The following is a 17,998-nucleotide window of genomic DNA, read 5'->3' as shown; positions in this document are numbered from 1 at the left end:
CAGATAAACAATGAATACTATTTTAGTGAGCATGTCTCACATGGCATTTTGATTCACTTCGTTTTATCAGTTGTTAACACCCTCCGTATTTACTTCCTCTCTCTGATGTACTTTTTCTTGAATTGTTTGAATGTGAGTTGCAGACATCGTGACACGCTGCCCCCAGATCCTTCAGCCTGCACCTCCTGAGAATGCAGGCATTTTTGAATGGCCAGGGCAGTGTTTGGGAGATACTTACACATCCTGTATTTTTATTAGCTTCACCCGGCAGCTCTACCCTGAGGGTACAGTGGGGTTGCAGCCGCTGGAGAGGCCAAGCGTGGGCTTTGCAAACCCACAGACCTGGCCTTGGTCAGGTCTGACGCGACTTACTGGCTCTGTGAGCTTGGCAACACCAGCGCCACCGTTTCCTTATCTGCAGAACGGTGTGAGGCGTAGAGCCCAGAAGGCCCTAGGCAGCACCTGACTCCTGGAGGCTGGCCGAGAGCAGCAGGTGGCCGTGGCAGGAACGGCACTTGTCCTCTGAGCTACATGGCAGGGGCAAGGGAGGAAAACAACGAGGCCACTGTTTTAGAAACGTTGGCAGCTGTATTCGTGAGCTTCCTCTGTTCTCTCCTTTCCTACACCCCCTTCCCCCAAACACCCCCCCGCACCCACACACCACTGTTTCTTCTAAGAGTTACAGTGGCTTCCTTGACGAATGTCCAGCCATGTGGGTTGGAGGCGAAGAGACACGTGAAAGGTGCAGGAAAAGCCAATACACTCGAAGGCAATATTTGGATGGAGTAAAAGGTGGTGTGAGACTTGTGCGCGTTGACTCCGCGGCGAGTGGCCCGGGAAAGGATGGCGACGGGGGTGGACACAGACAGGACAGCCCCGGGTTGTGACGACAGCTGCTATCAGTATGACTCTGGCAAATTGTCAGGGACCATTTTCTGGTAGGGGTTGCATTTGCTTTTTTTTTTAGTTAAGGACTCAACTCTACTTACTGTTTATTTTTATCCTGAAACTTTTTGCAGGAACAGGTTCAAGTCAGACTGTTGCAAAAACAGCCAGTGTTACCCTCCCATCCGGAGGGGATTTTGGCCCCTGCCGTTCTGGAAACGCCTCCATCTGTCTTTGGATTTCTGGCTGCCTGAGAGCTGGAGACAAACCAGACAAGGAAGACTCGGGCAGTTAGCCGTCTGTCATTCACACCTACTGGCTTTTCCAGGGTTTATAGTTCTGACGTGATTTTTAAAAAAAATAAATAAATGAGATGGCAAGTCCTTTCTGACTCTAGAGTTCTCCACACACTGCGATGCTTGCCAGGAAAGCTAGCGAGGAATCCAGAATGCAAAGCCGCCTGTCCTGGCAATAATAGGAAAAGAAATCTGTGCCACGCCCTGCGGGAGATGGGGGCCTGGAGCTTTTATGGGAGAGCTGACGCAGCTGAGGAGGCCGCAGTCTCGCCTTTGTTTTGCAGGAGCAGAGGGAGAGCCTGGATGAAGTTGGTTCTCTTTGTATCCATCCTCCTTTCCCTTAGAGACTGTTGTTAACATTTTCCAGAATCTGAGTTTCTTAGATTTTCACTTTAAAAAAAGTGATAAGGGAACAATGATTTTTTTCATGCTTATAGAAGTCATTTATTTCTGTTATAAAAAAATTCAAGCAATGCAGCAAAACTTACCAGAGGGAATAAAAGACTCCTCATAACCTATTCCACGGAGATAAGTGCTAGTAGATGTTTAGTGGGGAGGCTTAGAAACTTTCAGGGTAACAAAAAGGCCGAAATTCCCAAGCGATCTATACTTCACCCCCGTTTTCATGTTTCTATTTTGTCTGCTAGTCTTGCCCACACATACGCACATTTTACATTGTCTGCTTTTTCCATTTAACATAGGCCATGAGCGTTTTCTTATTTCTACGCAGTGTTTGTGATTTCGGTGGCTGCTCTCTACTCCAGCCTGTGAGTTACCTTAATTTGCTAAAGTCATTCCTCTTGTTCAACATTTTGGTTATTTCTAGTTTTATGCTAAATCCTTGTTGTGTCAACATTGAATTATATGTAGGGCTGGGCGAGAGAATCATGGGTAAATACTTTCTGTTTTTCTTGTTGTTGTTGGTTTTCTCTTTAATTGTTTAACATTTGCTGGGTTGTCTTATATTTGAGCTGCCTAATGAGAGTGACAAGATTCCTCTTTTTCATTCGAACCAGGTCCTGGGACCCTCTCATCCCCAACTTGCAGATGGCAGTAATCAAAAGCACAGTCCCTGTTCCTGAGCACTTTGCCCGTGGCCTGAGATAAGCACCCTGAGGCCTCTTTTCGTCCTTACAGTGACTCTAGCCAAGCCCTCTGGTCCACTGTGCCAGGGCGACCTTCTCAAACACCTCTTGCCTGTGTCGGTTCAGAATAGGCAGTGTTGCACAATAGGTAGGGGTGTCCAATAAAAACAAACCTGACTTAGGCAAGGAGAGACTGAAAGGATTGCTGCAAAGGGGAAAGGAGTGTGGTAATAGGAGGAAGGGACTTTGAATAGGGAGAACCTCTGACTGTGTGATCTGCGGGACTCTCAGGGCTTTCCTTGTATAGGGAGAGGTAAACAGGTCTGGGGAGGAGAGAAACTTAACCGGAGCTTGACTGACAAGCATTTTCCCCCAGCTTTATTGAAGTATGGTTGACAGATAGAAATTGTATATGTTCAAGATGCACAGCGTGAGGTTTGATATGCATCTACATTGTGCAATGATGATTATCACAATCAAGTTAATGAACACACCCATCACCTCACAGGGTTACCTCTGTGTGTGTTAGGTTGTGACGTTCCCTGAGCAGCTTTCAAGTATCCAGTACAGTATTGTTAACTAGTCATCACGCTGTCCATTAGCAAACATTTTGTTCCCATTGATTAGTGGGAACAAGCAGTGCAGTTGATCAATTATGAGGCAAAGAATGGGAGTCTGGAGGTTCCTGGCCTTGTCTTAGGTGAGAAAGGGGGGACATCTGGGAACCTTATCTGAGGCATGTGGGGAGCCATTTCCATGAACACAAAGGAGGGCCTTGGGAAGCACTGCTCTGCTCCAGGAGCATGGGGTTCTGCTGACATTCACCGGAGCACAGGTTTGCAGCGAGTCCTGGGGTGGGAGGCTAGCCCCACCCCTGCTAGCAAACTTCAAGCATTCTCCTAACATTTTACCCTGAAGGGTAAAACTGGAGAAATGATTTTCACCTTATAGACTTTTAGGGGATTTTGATGAGATAAAGTGACAACGTGGTGCCTGGATCTTGATAATATTCTGCAGCTCAAAGACCATCCATGGCCCCCATTGTATAGCAGATAAAATCTAGACTCCTGTGACCTCAACGTATCTCTCTAAATGAGTCCCCCTTCTCCCTAGAAAACTCACACTCAGTCACACCTAATACGTCTCATCTCTGCATCATTCTCCACAGCCAGTTTTTCTGATGAAGCAGAGGGCTCCAGGAAAGACAGATGGACATGGAGCAGGCAGGGAGGAAGGGCTCAGTCTGTCCAGCCAGACAGGACAGTTGGATCAGCCCTGGTTGTCCATGAGGCGCCCACCCCCATGACCTCCTCCTACTTGCCAGATGTTTATTTGTGCTTCCTAGCTCACGTTAAGCACCACCTTTTCTCACTTCGGTTCACAGGATCCGGTGTCTGAATACTACAGAGACCATTTATGTCCTTGGCTATCTATCACCTGCTACTTTATGTTGTTGATGGCCTTGCAGGTGTTTATCAATATTCCCCTGGATGGAGGGAAAGCTCCTGGAGCACAGGAACCACGTCGATGTTGCTGGGACCTCCTGCCATGCCTGGCACCCACACAGTGTTTTCATGACTTACATGCATCGTTCTATACTTTGCAAGAAAACCGTGAGGAAAGCACTGCTTTAAACAGTTGTTAGTAAAAGGGGTCACGGAGGGACACAGATTTTTCTTTCCACCCACGAAAGGAACTCTTGAGGGTGCTGGATTACTGATGAGATACACAGATAGGTGTTAGGCCTACATGTTTCGGGGATTCTAATGAAGCTATTGCTTTCTCTGTACCTGAGTGTGACTAGAATGGCCAGCCAACAACCAATTCCTCGGATGTGTGGCTCCAGCTGCCCTTACAGGGCCTGGCCCTGTGGCTTTGCGCCTGACCGTCCATGGCTTTCTGCTGCTCTTCTCTTAATGTCCCACATCAAGTTCTTCTGTCCCAGCTTCTCCTGAGCAAAGTCGGTGGCAGCTGGTGTGTAGATGTTCTAGTACTATCTTCTGTTGATTGAGCAGATATTTCTCCAGGAACTGCATTGTTGTAGACACTGTGGGGCGGATCAAAGGAAAAAACACACCCCTCTCTATCTGAAGGTCAGCACCGTCTGTTTTGAGAAGCCAGCAGTTCACCTGATATGTTACCATATTCAGTAGCTGTATGTTCCTTTTCATTTTTGGTTGCTAATATCCCCCGCTTCATGTTGATTACTGTTAACTTATATTTTTAGATTTTTTTGTTTGACCACTTTTTTTTTTAAATCTTCACCTGAGGATATGCTTTTATGGATTTTTAGAGAGAGAAGGAGGGAGAGAGAGAGAGGAAAAGAGAGAGAGAAACATCGATGTGAGAGAGAAGCATGGATCCGTTGCCTCCTGTACGGACTCTGAGCAGGGGTCGGACCCGAAACCTTGTAGTGTACCAGACGACACTTCAACCAAGCCGCCCGGCCAGGGCTGTTTGACCAATTTTTTCCTGTGAAATTCCTATACATATAATGTGTTACGAGGTTGAAAGGCTCCATCCAGCTGAAGGAGCTACTGAAGGAAAAATTATTGCTCTACCCTTTTTTGGAAATTTATGGACAAGAAAAAGAGGTCTTTATTTTAATGAAATCGGACAACATTTAAAATATCTATGGGTCTTCAAAATCCTAGGAGACAAGTTATTTACCTGTCATCTTGCTCATGTTAGCATATGAGTTTTAGGAAGATTAAATTTATGTTCCTGAGCTGTTTCTAGGTCCTATATGTACACTTTACATTGGAGAAACTCTACCATATGACTTGTATAACTAAAATGTGTGCTGTATTTATACCCGTGTTATTAAAATGCTGTGAGGCAGGGCAGGAGAGTGGGGAAGAGCCGTAGTGGGCTCCAGACCCAGCTCTGAGACTAAGAAGCTGCCTGACCTTCAGCACAGCCCTCCCAGGGCCCCCGAATTACATCCAGTCAACCTGAGGCCTTCCCCAGTCCTCGTGTCCCTCGCCCTGCCCATCTCCCTCCTTCGCTCCTCCTCTTGTTTAGGAAATAAGATGAAAGACCACAAAGCCCTTTTAAAAAAACTACCTAAAGTGACTGATTAGGCCCCTGGGTGACCGGGACAGGGAGAGAGAGGAGGGCTTCCCCAAGGAGAGAGTCTGAGCTGCATCCGGAGGTCGGGGGAGAGGGGTTTCATGCTTTGTCTTGAAAATGTTCTGTCTCCTCAATCTGATTTTAAATCAGTAAATCAGTTCTGATAGTAAAGGCCAAGAATATTTTAATAATGTGCTGTTTGGATAAAAATCTAATGAATGGACATTCTGAACTGATGCCAAACCCCAAGTAACCCCCAGCTCTCCGACAGGGCCGGCTCAGGACTGGATTCCTCCCGGCCCTCCAGATGGCGGGCTTGGTTTTGACAAGCTTAGGTTTTCTGCATTCACTGATTCCAGAGCCACTTTGTATTTCCTGCGGAGATTCTTGGGATATTTTCTATTTAATGATAGAGCCTTATCACTAAGATCCCTTCAGCATTGCTTCTATGAAATCAGAGGCCTGGCCCTGGCCGGTTTGGCTCAGGTTAGAGATCAGCCCGAGGACTGAAGGGTCTGAGTTGATTCCGGTCAAGGACACGTTCCCCATACCTCGGCTGTCCTGATGTGTGCGGGAGGCAACCAGTTGATGTGTTTCTCTCACATCCATGTTTCTCCCTCTCTCTCTCTCCCCCCTGTCCATTCTCTCTGAAAAGCAATGGAAAAAATATCCTTGGGTGAAGATTAAGAAAAATTAAAAAATAAATAAATGAGGCCTGGTCTGCTAAAATGTGACATCCTGTTGTGTGCTGTGTCACAGAACAGTTTGGCATGTGGTTTCTAACAGGCTTTGAAGCCAGTCCCTTTGTTTACTGTCACTCAAATCCTCTCTGGAATGACAGGTGACAGCAGGGATGCTTCTCCAGGAATCTGTTGTTTCACTAGTGGCCTTCCGTTGTGTGTATCGGTAAGATGCCCTCTTAAAAATTTTCTCAATGTTAATTTTTTTACTCAGTATAAAAATTTGGAAAATACGACATCTCATCAAGGAGAAAATAACAATGACCCAGATTTCCAACATGCAGAGATGATCACTGTTCACATTTTGGTTTATTTGCAGTCTGTGCTATTACCTTTCATGTGTACTTCAATAATTTTACTGTAAAAATTAACAAGCCGAGGACTGTTAGTGCCACTAGACGTTAGGTTTCTGTCTGATAGCCTTGGGCGTGGTGTTAGCCAGGCTTCTAGCGCAGTGCCGGAGAACAAACAGCCCTCAACTCAGTGGCATGTGGCAGTGACATTTATTTCATGCTGTGATGTGCAGGCTGGCTGCAGTGTGAGCTCAGCTGGCTCAGCTGAACTAGGCAGGAGTTCAGGCTTCGTGTCTGGCCCGCACATCACCGTTTTAGGGCCTTGGCTGAAGGATCAAGTGCTACCTGGGCCCTGCTCTTCTTCTGGCAGAGGGTGGCTGGTGGAAACTTGCCATGACCTTAGCTTAAAATCGGGGCATTACCTTTTCACCCTCCTTCTGTTGATCAAATCAAGTCACCTGGCCGAGCCTGAAGTCAGTAAGGTGGAAAGAATACTCCTTTCATGGGGGGAGGAGGGCACGGTGGATTAGTTTGGGTTTGCTAGGACTGCCATAACAGGACCCGGTGGCTTAAACAGCAGAAATGTATCGTGTCACAATTCTGGAGGCTTGAAGTCTAAGGTCAAGGTGTCAGCGAGGTTGATTTCTTCCGAGACCTCTCTGTCTTCGGCTTTTAGACAGCTGTCTTCTTCCAGCCTCTCCACATGCCCTTCCCTGTGTGTTTGTTTGTTCTAATATCTTCTTATAAGGACATCAGTCATATTGGATTACATCCCAACCTCATCTAACCTTACATTTCTTTTTAAAAACTCCCATTTCCAAATATGGTCACATTCTGAGGTTAGGACTTCAATCTACAAATTTTGGGGAGACCCAATTCAGCTTATAACACACGGTAAGGGTGGGAGACGAAAGGAAGGATGGTAGACAAAGAATATTCAGCTTCCTCATCTTTAAAACAGGGGTAAGCATCTGTGTGCTCTGGGTTATTAAGGACCCTGGTGGTGGAGATGGCAGGGGGGGTGTGGTTCTCCCTCAGATGGAAGGACCAGAGGCAGCCTTCCCGGGCCTGCCCCCCATTCCTGCCTCTCGTGGGGAGCCTGGCAGTGCGTGGGCTTCTCGGAGCGGCCTGACTAACACAGCGGCTGCATGATTGGTGGAATCTTTGTGCCAAAGTCAATAGGCCCGTAGGGCCTTTCGGGGAATTTCTTTAGCAAAATTTAAGCTATTATTAATTAAGTAAAAAGAAAACTTGCTTGTCTGACCACTTCAGCTTTGTTTTATGCCCATTTCATATTGTTGTCTGTGTTATAATTCACACTTTTGGTACAATTTCCAATGTATAAAACTGGTTGTCTTTTAAATATCTTTTATGAAGGGCTCAGTTGTAAATAAACTATTGTGGCTGTTGAAAAAAAAATTAAAAACTATGGCCCCAGTAGCACCATGTTTCCATCCATGAGCTATGGGTTCAGCATCCCTTACCACAAATACTTTTGAAGACCTCTTACATTTTAACAGGGCTGTGAGCTTCGTATGGGCATAAGGCACTGCCCTGCTCTCACGGGACTGCGGTTGAATGCCTGTGGGAAAACATAAGCAAGCCTGGAGGCCGGAGGACGAAGTGTCCCTCTCTCTGCTTCTACCTTCAAAGCCAGCGGGCTTACACTTTGTAAATCTCCTTTTCATTTCCTCCGCTAGAATATTGTGCTAAGGAATGGTTCCGAGACCTTTGACTCCTGGAAGAAGCCCCCTCTGCCTGTGTACAGCTGGTTCTATTTCTTCAACGTCACCAATCCAGAGGAGATCCTCCGAGGGGAGATCCCTCGGTTAGAAGAAGTGGGGCCCTACGTCTACAGGTGAGTCCCGACCGGCCCTGCTGTCCTGGAGACACGGAGCACCTGAGCATGGCCTGGGCCCTTTCCTTTCCCCGGCTTTTCCCGCGAGCACCCTCTGGGTCATGGAGCACAGGATTTCACTACATCTGCGTGAGATGGCTTTGCGGCCTGGGACCGACGCTCAGCCCGTTATGTTTAGAAATGCAGCTGCTGCTTTCTGGGTTATTGAGCCATGAAGAGCTTACTCCTCACACCCAACCGTTTTAAGGTCACCTTGTGATTTTCTTTGGTGACTTCTAGAGCCTTTCCCTAGTTCCTTCCCCCACTCGTTTTAGACCAGTTCCTAAAATGTGTTGGCCTGCAGAAAGGCCTTCTAGTCTCTTCTTCATTCCTCCCGCCACCCTCCTGGGCACAGGAGACAACCGGTGGTAGTACAGGTTAGTCTTGGGCAGAGATCACAAAGTCCAAACGCAGGGGGTTAGGAGAATTGCTTTAATTGTTGTTGTTTTCAAAAATTAGGAGAGAGAGGCACTTGGGGATCTTATGGTCAGAGCGTTTTCCCTACTAAGTGTTCCTCATCGCACAGTGACAACGGCCCCTCCCCATAGTCATCTTTCCTGCCAAGTGTCTCCTTATCGGGTTTAAAAAAAGATAGTAGAGGGAAGTAGACAACAAGGCCTTTCTTCTTGAACAAAATGGTAGAAATTCCTCACAATTCTGTCGCAGTGGGTTGTCGGTAAATGGTTGTGACCGATTCAGTTAGTGTGAATGAGTCAGTAGGGTTCTCAAGTGCTGGACTCAGAGATAAAAACCTGGTCCTGCCTCAGGTGGAATTGCTTGTTTTGGATCCTGCCTCTGCCACTTTCTAGTCCTCTGTGGCTGGGTTTCCTTATCTATAAAATGGAGATAAAAAATAGGACCTGCACCACTGGGTCCTTAGGGCTCCAGGAGTCCAGGAGTCTGTTTACAAAGTGCTCAGATAGTGCCGGCCCGTAAGTACTGCTGCTTGCTGTTGTTACTAGTCTGAGTGGATCATCTTAGTCTGTAGAAAGTGACATACAGAATCATAAAGGTGAGCTCCCATGTTATATAAAAGAATATTTAAAAGACAGGTCTTTATTTTATTTTTTAAATCCTCACCCGAGGATATGATTTTATTGATTTGGAGAGAGAGAGGAAGACAGAGGGAGAGAGAGAGAGAAAAAGAAAAAAGAAAGAGAGAAAGATGGATTTGTTGCCTCCTGCTGATCCCTGACCGGGGATCAAACCTGCAGCCTTTTGATGTCCAGATGACGCTCCAACCAACGGAGCCACCTGGCCAGGGAGCAGGGCTTCATTTTAAAAAGCACTTTTGTGTGTGTGTGTTTTATGCTTAAAAAAACTCTGTACAAGGTAGAGCAGGTCTGTCCCTTTCAGGGACAGTAGAAGTTGAACTAGAATCTGAGTGTCCTATTTGTTTGTTTTGCCATTTTAACCATTTTTTTATTGTGATAAAAACCATGACATAAAACGTACCATCTTAACTGCTTCCCCGTGTGCAGCTCAGTCGTGTTAGTTATATTCACAGTGCTGTGAAACAGAGCTCCAGAACTTTTTCATCTTGCAGATCTGAAACTCTACACTATTAAATCACTCCCCCTTTCCACTGCCCCATCCACAGGGGCTGCTGCTGTAGATACTTCATATATGTGTAGTCATAAAATATTTGTCTTTTTGCAGTTTTTGTTTTTTTAACTAAATTCCTTTGGATGAACTGAGAACAAAAGAAAAACCCTTACAACTTTCCCTCTGGGTCTCTTGGGTCTGTCCCTGTGGTTGTGACCCTAATCTCCTGAGAAAAATCAGGGGTTCTAATCACAACTCAGAGAAGCCCAGCAGGCTTCCCTTAGAGCGTCTAGGCCATTGTGTCTGCGGGCTTAATGTTCTGTAGCAGATGTGGTCATGGGAATAAATAAATCCTAGAGGTAAAACAGTGTTCAACTATTAACATACACCCTGCATGTTCCCATTTTAGAGGGACCTAAACTTACTAGTGAGGAAAGCCCAGGAATATCTTACAGCAGCTCCTAATCCAGCATCCATGGATCCCTAAGGGGTCCATGGATAGAATTTAAGGTGGTCTGATTTTGTTTATTTGGGTCCTTTCTCTTTGTTTCTTGATGGGTCTGGCTAAAGGTTCATCAATCTTACTTATCTTTTCAAAGAACCAGCTCTTGGTTTCATTGATCTTTTGTATTGTTTTTCAGTCTCTATGTCATTTATTTCTGCTCTGATCTTTTTATTATTTCCTTCCTTCTACTTACTCTGGGCTTTTCTTGTTACTCTGTTTGTAAGTTTTTAAGTTGTAGGGTAGATAGTTTATTAGAAGTTTTTCTTGTTTTTGAGGTAGGCTTGTAGTGCTGTGAACTTCCCTCTCAGGACTGCTTTCATTGTGCCCATAGATTTGGAGTTGTTATGTGTTCATTTCCATTTGTTTCCAGGAAGTTTTTTATTTCTTTCTTGATCTCTTTGGTAACCCATTCATTGTTTAAAAACATGCTATTTAGCCTCCATGTGTTTGAGTGTTTTTTAGTGTTTTTATTGTAGTTGATTTCTAATTTCATGCCACTGTGGTCTGAGAAGATGCTTGATATGATTTCAATCTTCTTGAACTTGTAGAGACTTGTTTAGTGTCCCAACATGTGGTCTGTCTTTGAGAATGTCCTGTATGCACTTGAGAAGAATGTATATTCTGCAGCTTTGGGGTGGAATGTTATGTAAAGGTCAATTAAATCCATCCGATCTAGTGTGTCATTTGGGGTCACTGTTTCCTTGTTGATTTTTTGTCTGGAAGACCCATCCAGTGAAGTCAGTGGGCTGTTAAAGTCCCCTACTATGACTGTACTGCTGCTGACATCTCCTTTAAAGTCCTCTAGAATTTTTTTTTTATAAATTTAGGTGCTCCTATATTGGGTGCATATATGTTTATCAGGGTTATATCCTCTTGTTGGATCTATCTATCCTTTTAGTATTATGTAGTGACCTTTCTTGTCTCTTGTTATGGTCTTCATTTTGAAGTCTGTTTTGTCTGATATGAGTATTGCTACCTCAGCTTTTTTTTCATTTCCATTTGCATGGAAAATATTTTCCATCCCTTCACTCTTATTCTGTGTGAGTCTTTTGATTTGAGGTGGGTCTCTTGTAGACAGCATATATTTGGGTTATGTTTTCTTATCCATTCAGCCACCCTATATCTCTTTATTGGGGCATTTAATCCATTTACATTTAAGGTTATTATTGATACTCATCTATTGCCATTTTAATTCTTTATGCCTATGTTTCTCTCTAGTTCTACTTCTAATTACAGCAGTTCCTTTAACATTTCCTTCAGTGCTGGTTTGGTGGTGATAAACTCCTTTAGCTTTTTTTGTCTGGGAAGCTCTTTATTTCACCATCTATCTTGATTGATAATCTTGCTGGGTAGAGTAGTCTTGGTTTCAGATCCTTGTTTTGCATTATCTTGAATACTTCATGCCATTCCCTTCTGGCCTGTAGAGTTTCTGATGAGAAGTCAAATGACAGCCTTGTGGGGGCTCCTTTGTAGGTAACAGATTGCTTTTCTCTTGCTGCCTTTAATACTCTCTCTTTGTCTTGAATTCTTGGCATTTTAATTATGATGTATCTGGGTGTGGGCCTCTTTGGATTCTTCTTGCTTGGGACTCTCTGTGCCTCATGAACTTGCGTGACTTTTTCCTTGACCAGGTTAGGGAAGTTTTGTGCCATTATTTCTTCAAACAGGTTCTCTAACCCTTGCTTCCTTTCGATCTCTTATGGCATTCCTATAATGTGACTGTTGTTATGTTTCATGTTGTCCCACAGCTCCCTTAGACTGACCTGTTTTTTAATTGTTTTTTCTTTTTGGATCTCTGATTGAGTGATTTTTTTTCGACCCTGTCTTCTGATTCACTGATCTGATCCTCAGCTTCCTCTAATCTGCTGTTTATTCCTTCCAATGTATTTTTTATTTCTGCTATGTCATTCTTAACTTCCTTCATAGTTTCCATATCTTTATTCATGCTGTTGAGCATCCTTACAATCAGTATTCTGAACTCTATATCTGAGAGATTGCTTATCTCCATTTCATTTAGCTCTTTTTCTGGAGACTTCTCTTATTCTTTCATTTGGGGCTTGTTTTTTTGTCTCCCCATTTTGGCTGCCTGTTTGGGTTTGTTTCTTTGTATTAGGTAGATCTGCTAGGACTCTCAGTCTTTTTGGTGGGTCTCTGGTGCAGGCTGATGTCAGATGCAGTTTGTATCTGGCCCTGAGTACCCTGTTTGGAGCTATCAACAACCCTCGGCTTGAGGTCTCCTCTGCTGGGGCTGAGTGTGTTTGGACAGGGCCAAAATGCACACCAAAGTCTGCTTTTCCAAGGCCTGGGTCCAGAAGCAGATCAGGCAAAGACTCAAAGCACTCTGAGGTCTGCCTCTGCCTGCAGGCTGATTAATCTGATTCTCTTAATGAGCTTCAGGCTGTAGAAACTCCACAGTGTGGGGTGGCTGATTGTTATCAGTCTCTTAAGGAGCCTCAGGCTTTAGAAACTCCTTAGGGTAGGGGGAGAGGTTTTCCAGCGGGGTAGGAGGGTGGGATTACTTTTCCCCCCAGGCAAAAGCTGCAAATTGTCTACCTGAGAAAGATGTCCTCTGCAGTATGGGGGAATGACTTGGCACAGGAATCCAGATGGGTGCCCCTTGATCTCACTCTCCAGAGCCCACAACGCTAGATTCTCCTCCCACAGCTCTAGTCCACTCTCCGCTCCCTCTGCCAGAGCCCAAGGTGAGTGGCTGCACACAAAACTTTGTGCGTTGGCCCTTTAAGAGGGTGCCTGCATTCCCAGCTGTCTCTCCCTGGCAGACAGAAACCCGGCTGCTTTTCACAGCCAGACGTTATGTGGGCACCTTTCTCAGTTCCAGTGCTCTTTGCTAGGAAGCCCAGCCTGGGGTTTAGGCCCCAGAGTCCTCGGTGGGAACCCCCACAGCTGAGATCGTCCTCGGGACCTTCAGCTGCTGCCTGTGGGGGCCCAGCCGGCCCTCTCCCCTCCGCACTTCCTACCAGTCTCTATGTGGGCTCCACTTTTCCTCCTGGGTTATGAGGGTGCTCTCCAGTTCCTCTTCAGTGGCAGTTGATTATTCAGGATGATTTTTCTGTATTTTAGTTGTAATTCCAATTTGGTCCCAGGAGAGTGTCAGTGTAGCTTCCACTCAGTCCACTGCCATCTTTAATCTTGTCTCAACCTTTCTTAATGACTAGGGCCACCGTTGAATAACAAATATTAAGCTGTAGTCCGAGTCTGTGATGTCCTGGGGCCTTCAACACCAGCAGCGTTTATTGGCGTCTGTTAAGTACCAGGGACCATACCATGCACTTTCAAATATGGTTCCTTAATTAATTGAATAGGCCTAAGATTCGATTTGTTTTTTAAAAACAAAAAACAAAAACAAGCTTCTGTTTCTATTTCTAGAAGCCTCTGGTTTTGTCAGGTACTGTAAAGCAGTGATTGTCCCGTCTTGCTCTCAGTCTGCTGTTCACCAGAAGACCACCCTGCTTCTAGTTGACTGTTGCTGACCAGCTGTGGGGGAGATTTTGGTAACCAGATGTGCTGGTAGAGTGGCAGGAGTGCTTGGAAGGAGAAACATTTTGGGTTTCCTCTGACTCCGTGTTCCTCTGGCTATATGACTATATGTTGTTCTGAGAGGGAGGCCCCTTGCTGTCTCTCTCTTTGGTTTTCTTGGCCTCTGCAGAGGGGGAGGCCATTTCTGACCTCAGTGGAGCTGTCTTCCTTCAGTTAGACCGCTCTGCAAAGGCCACATGTGAGTAATGCCTTTGTGTGGCTGAGGCTGAGGGGAAGTCATGTGGTAGCTGTGAGTGACCCGTCGTGGTCCCTTGGTGACTGCCAAGTTGCATGGCTTTGACTTTTTGAAATGTATTGAGAAACCCAGTCAAGTCACAAGGCTTAACGTGATTGGAGCCCCCATGCTCAGCTTCCCTTTAAAACACCAAGTTCTTACAGGGTCAGCCATAAAGAAAACATTTTAAAAGCCATCCCCAGAGTCAGTACACATAAGTAAACATAAATGATGCAGGCTCTAGGGTTGGGGTTATTGAGGCCTCTAGGTTCATGACCCAGGGCTCAGTGAAAAATAAAAAAAGCTTCAGCAAGGTCATCAGTTTTGTCATTAGTTAGAAAACTTGGCAAAGTTGATTCCTGGGTTTTTGTCCTGACATTAAATCCCAGCTCTTTGCTCCCAGGCCCAGTTTTCTTTGCATGTAAACTGGTGTTCACCCTGGGATCACTTTTTCTACTTCTAGTTCCTTAGTGGTAGGCTAGGCCAGTGTGGGATCCTGGGCCTTGGCTATAAATGAGTACGTCTGCAGAAGTCTTTCCCTCTTCACCTTGGCTGCAGGGAGGCTCTGGGACGGGGAGGGGGGAGGAATGCCCTTCTGCAGGCACCAGCCTTGGCAAAGGCAGGGATTAGTCTTTGAAATTTCCTCTCCTTCAGTTGCTAAGCAATCACTTTGCATTAACTTCTCTGTAGAGTCAAGGAAAACCTTGGACATGAAGTCAGGGGACCTTGACTCTAAACCTTGTTCTGCCACCTCCTGGTTAGTCCTGGGCTAGTTACTTTATCTCGATCTCCCTTTTCTCATCTATAAAAAGACTGGGTTATGCTTTCTATGTGAGGGGGCTTTGGTTGCAAGCGAGAGAAACTGCCTCTGGCCAATTTAACTAAAAAGAGAATTTATTTGAAGGCTTTCTAACGTGGGTTACAAATTCCAAGTTGAGGCTGGGAAGAAAGAGGCAGGGTCCAGGGCAGCTTTAAAGACCTCCATTTCCAAAACTCAAGGATCCTTGCATTGTGTGTGCCCCCTGGAGGAAACTGGTATTTTGACCGTGTTTTCCATCTGGAGGCTCTGTGCTCAGGAGACAGAGGCCCAGGGAAAAGAATTGGACAAGCTGGGGTCCCACACCACTGCCCAGTGCAGGAGAGAAAAGAAAATCAGGGCTCTGACCAAAAAAAAAAAAAAGGGAGATTGAATGTCTAACAATCGAAAGTCCACCACAGATTCCTCCAACTGCAAATTGCACAAGTGTTTTAACAGGACGGCCTCTATCAGGTTTTGTATGTATTCCTCGAGAATATATTTTGGGACCAAACCTTAACCCAGGAGAGAGTTCATTGGCTTTGATTCCCTGCTCAAGGTGACCCTTGACCATTACATTTTCCAAATTGTGGGAGGAAAGAATGAAAATGACAGTTTTTTGAGAAGACTCTATCCTAGGCCTCATTTCCTTCTCACATTAGAGCTTTAATCTCCAGTTTTTACAGAGTTGGTATCTGCATGCAATCTCTCCTTCTAATGGTTATATTGGGAATAGTATATTGGAAATGACTTTGATACTGAAAGAAGGGGGAAATATTGCTTTTTAAAGTAGTGACTTTTCAAAGAAAATCTATTTCTTTCTTTTAGGGAAATCAGAAACAAAGCGGATATTCAATTTGGAGATAATGGAACAACAATTTCTGCTGTTAGCAACAAGGCCTATGTTTTTGAACGAGACCCCTCTTTTGGAGACGCTCAAACTGACTTAATCAGAACACTAAATATTCCTGCAGTGGTAAGTTAGCATTTTAAGTACCATTATTGTGGGTTTTAGAAAAAAAGAAAAAGCTAACTAAAGGCTACTATGGCTTTACATTTAGGATCTAAGTTATGTTAAAAATATACACACATAACCCGGCTGGGCGTGGCTCAGCAGTTGAGCATCGACTTAGGATTCAGGAGATCGAGGTTGGATTCCTGGTCAGGGCACATGCCCAGGTTGCGGGCTCGATCCCCATTCAGGGGCCTGCAGGAGGATCCATGATGACTCTCTCATTATTGATGTTGCAACTCTCTCTCTCCCTCTCCCCTCCTCTCTCTGAGATCAATAAAGCTATATATATACACATACACACACACACACACACACACATAAAAAGAAAAATACATTTCCCCCTGCCGTTCTTTAAAGTGTATCTCAGATGTTTTTCTGAGGTCTTTCAAACACAGTCTTTGTAACAAAATGCAAATTTTAGGAACTCTTCACAATTTCTTGCTGTGTGTTCAAGATCAGCACTTGTGTAAATAATTATGTCTCTGGGATTTTCCTGAGTAGCTAATAATTTTTAAAATATTTATTTGTCCCTTGCTTTGGTTCAGAAACTCTAGCAATAGAATTTGCATACCGCTTCTTAATTTAGATTTCTACCTAAGATTTTTAAGTTCTCAGTATCTGTATTGACTGTTTTTCCCCATTCCAAATAACAGAGACTGGGCTTTTGATTATAGCCTACAGTGATTTAATTGGGCTCTGATTATAAGGGCAAATCCATCTAATAATAACACGTTTGATATCCAGGAAATACTCCTGTTCACCTGTACCAACCCCCTCCCACGCTAACTCCTGGGTGCCCACATGCAGCTGGACACTCATGGTGGATCCAGGACCTGGAAAACATTAGATCCCAGATCTGGCCCTGTCCTGCCATCTAGGGGTGTGAAGTTTATAATGAGGGCCCCAGCCTCTGGCCCCCAAGCAGGAGGAAGGCGGTGCCATGTTGTGGCCAAATATGCCAATGTAATTACAAGCGCTTTCCCCTTTCTTCATGCTGTGTGGGGATAACAGGGCACCAAGTGGTGATGCTAAGCTCACTGTTAAAAATGTAAAACTGAAGGGTTTTATTCTTTTTTTAAAATATATTTTATTGATTTCAGAGAGAGAAGAAGGGAGAGGGAGAGAGAGAAACATTGATCAGTTGCCTCCAGTATGCACCCCACCCAGGCACCCAACCCGCAACCTGGGCATGTGCCCTGATCAGGAATCCAACAGCGGACCTTGGGGTGCCCGGGACAGTGCTCTAACCAACTGAGTCACACCAGCCAGGGCAAGAGTTTCATTCTTGTGCACTCGGCCAGAGAGCTCCCTTGATAATGTTTCAGCTATTTCATCTCAGTATTTAAGTGTCCGTCTCCCTTTGCCTTTGGAGAGGGGGCAGGTGCGCTGTTCTCTGAATTTGCCTCTGCTTCGCAGACTGCCATGGAGTGGGCCGAACAGGGCATCTCCCGGATGGTCATCCAGGCCCTGATAAAGGCTTATCAGCAGAAGCTCTTCGTGACACACACGGTCCACGATTTGCTCTGGGGCTACAAAGATGAGATCTTGTCCCTCATCCACCCTTTCAGACCCGACATCCCTCCTTATTTTGGCTTGTACTATGGGGTAAGTGGATTTTGGGGTTCAGAGCCTCTTTGTTCAGCTGAGGGGTACCCCAAGCCGGATTTCATTTTCACTTTGGGCTTCTTCTAGGAGAAGATCAGAATTGCCCGGAATCCTAGACCTCTTGTACAGTGTGTGAAAAATAAGGAAGTGTCTCAGTAGGGGGCAGATAAACTCCTACAGCACACTGCCAGCCCTGGCTGTGCCTGCGGGAGCTGTGGAAACACAGTGTAGCTGTGCCATCAGGTGCAGTGTCAGCCTGTCGTGCGTTTCAGTGCGCAGTGCCAAGTCTCATTTTGATGATTTGGGGATCCCTGTTTCTCTACAAGGCCCATTTAGGGGAAAGCCCTGGACCGTCTCTCAGTTAGATTCCGTGGATTTCCCTTATCCAGGGGGGAAAATGAGACTTAGAATCCGGGGGCCTAGATTTGCATTCTGACTTTTCACGTAATAACTATGGGACTTCTCTGGACCTCAGTTTCATCATTTCTAACT

At 45.3% G+C, this 17,998-nt stretch overlaps 1 protein-coding gene across 1 annotated transcript in view; it reads left to right on the top strand.

Moving 5' to 3' along the window:
* The window catches only part of SCARB2 (scavenger receptor class B member 2), a 49,998-nt gene that overhangs the window by 11,201 nt on the left and 20,799 nt on the right, over positions 1–17,998 (top strand). Inside the window, exons 2-4 of the mRNA XM_081117077.1 lie at positions 8,072–8,229; positions 15,715–15,862; positions 17,318–17,506. Coding sequence (XP_080973203.1) covers positions 8,072–8,229; positions 15,715–15,862; positions 17,318–17,506 — 495 coding nt within the window. The remainder of the gene's footprint in view (positions 1–8,071; positions 8,230–15,714; positions 15,863–17,317; positions 17,507–17,998) is intronic.

Source organism: Miniopterus schreibersii, assembly GCF_964146895.1.
Source record: "Miniopterus schreibersii genome assembly, chromosome: 1".
Lineage (NCBI taxonomy): Eukaryota > Metazoa > Chordata > Mammalia > Chiroptera > Miniopteridae > Miniopterus > Miniopterus schreibersii.
Note: the sequence above shows the minus strand (reverse complement) of the source record. Positions and strands in the feature narration are given on the sequence as shown.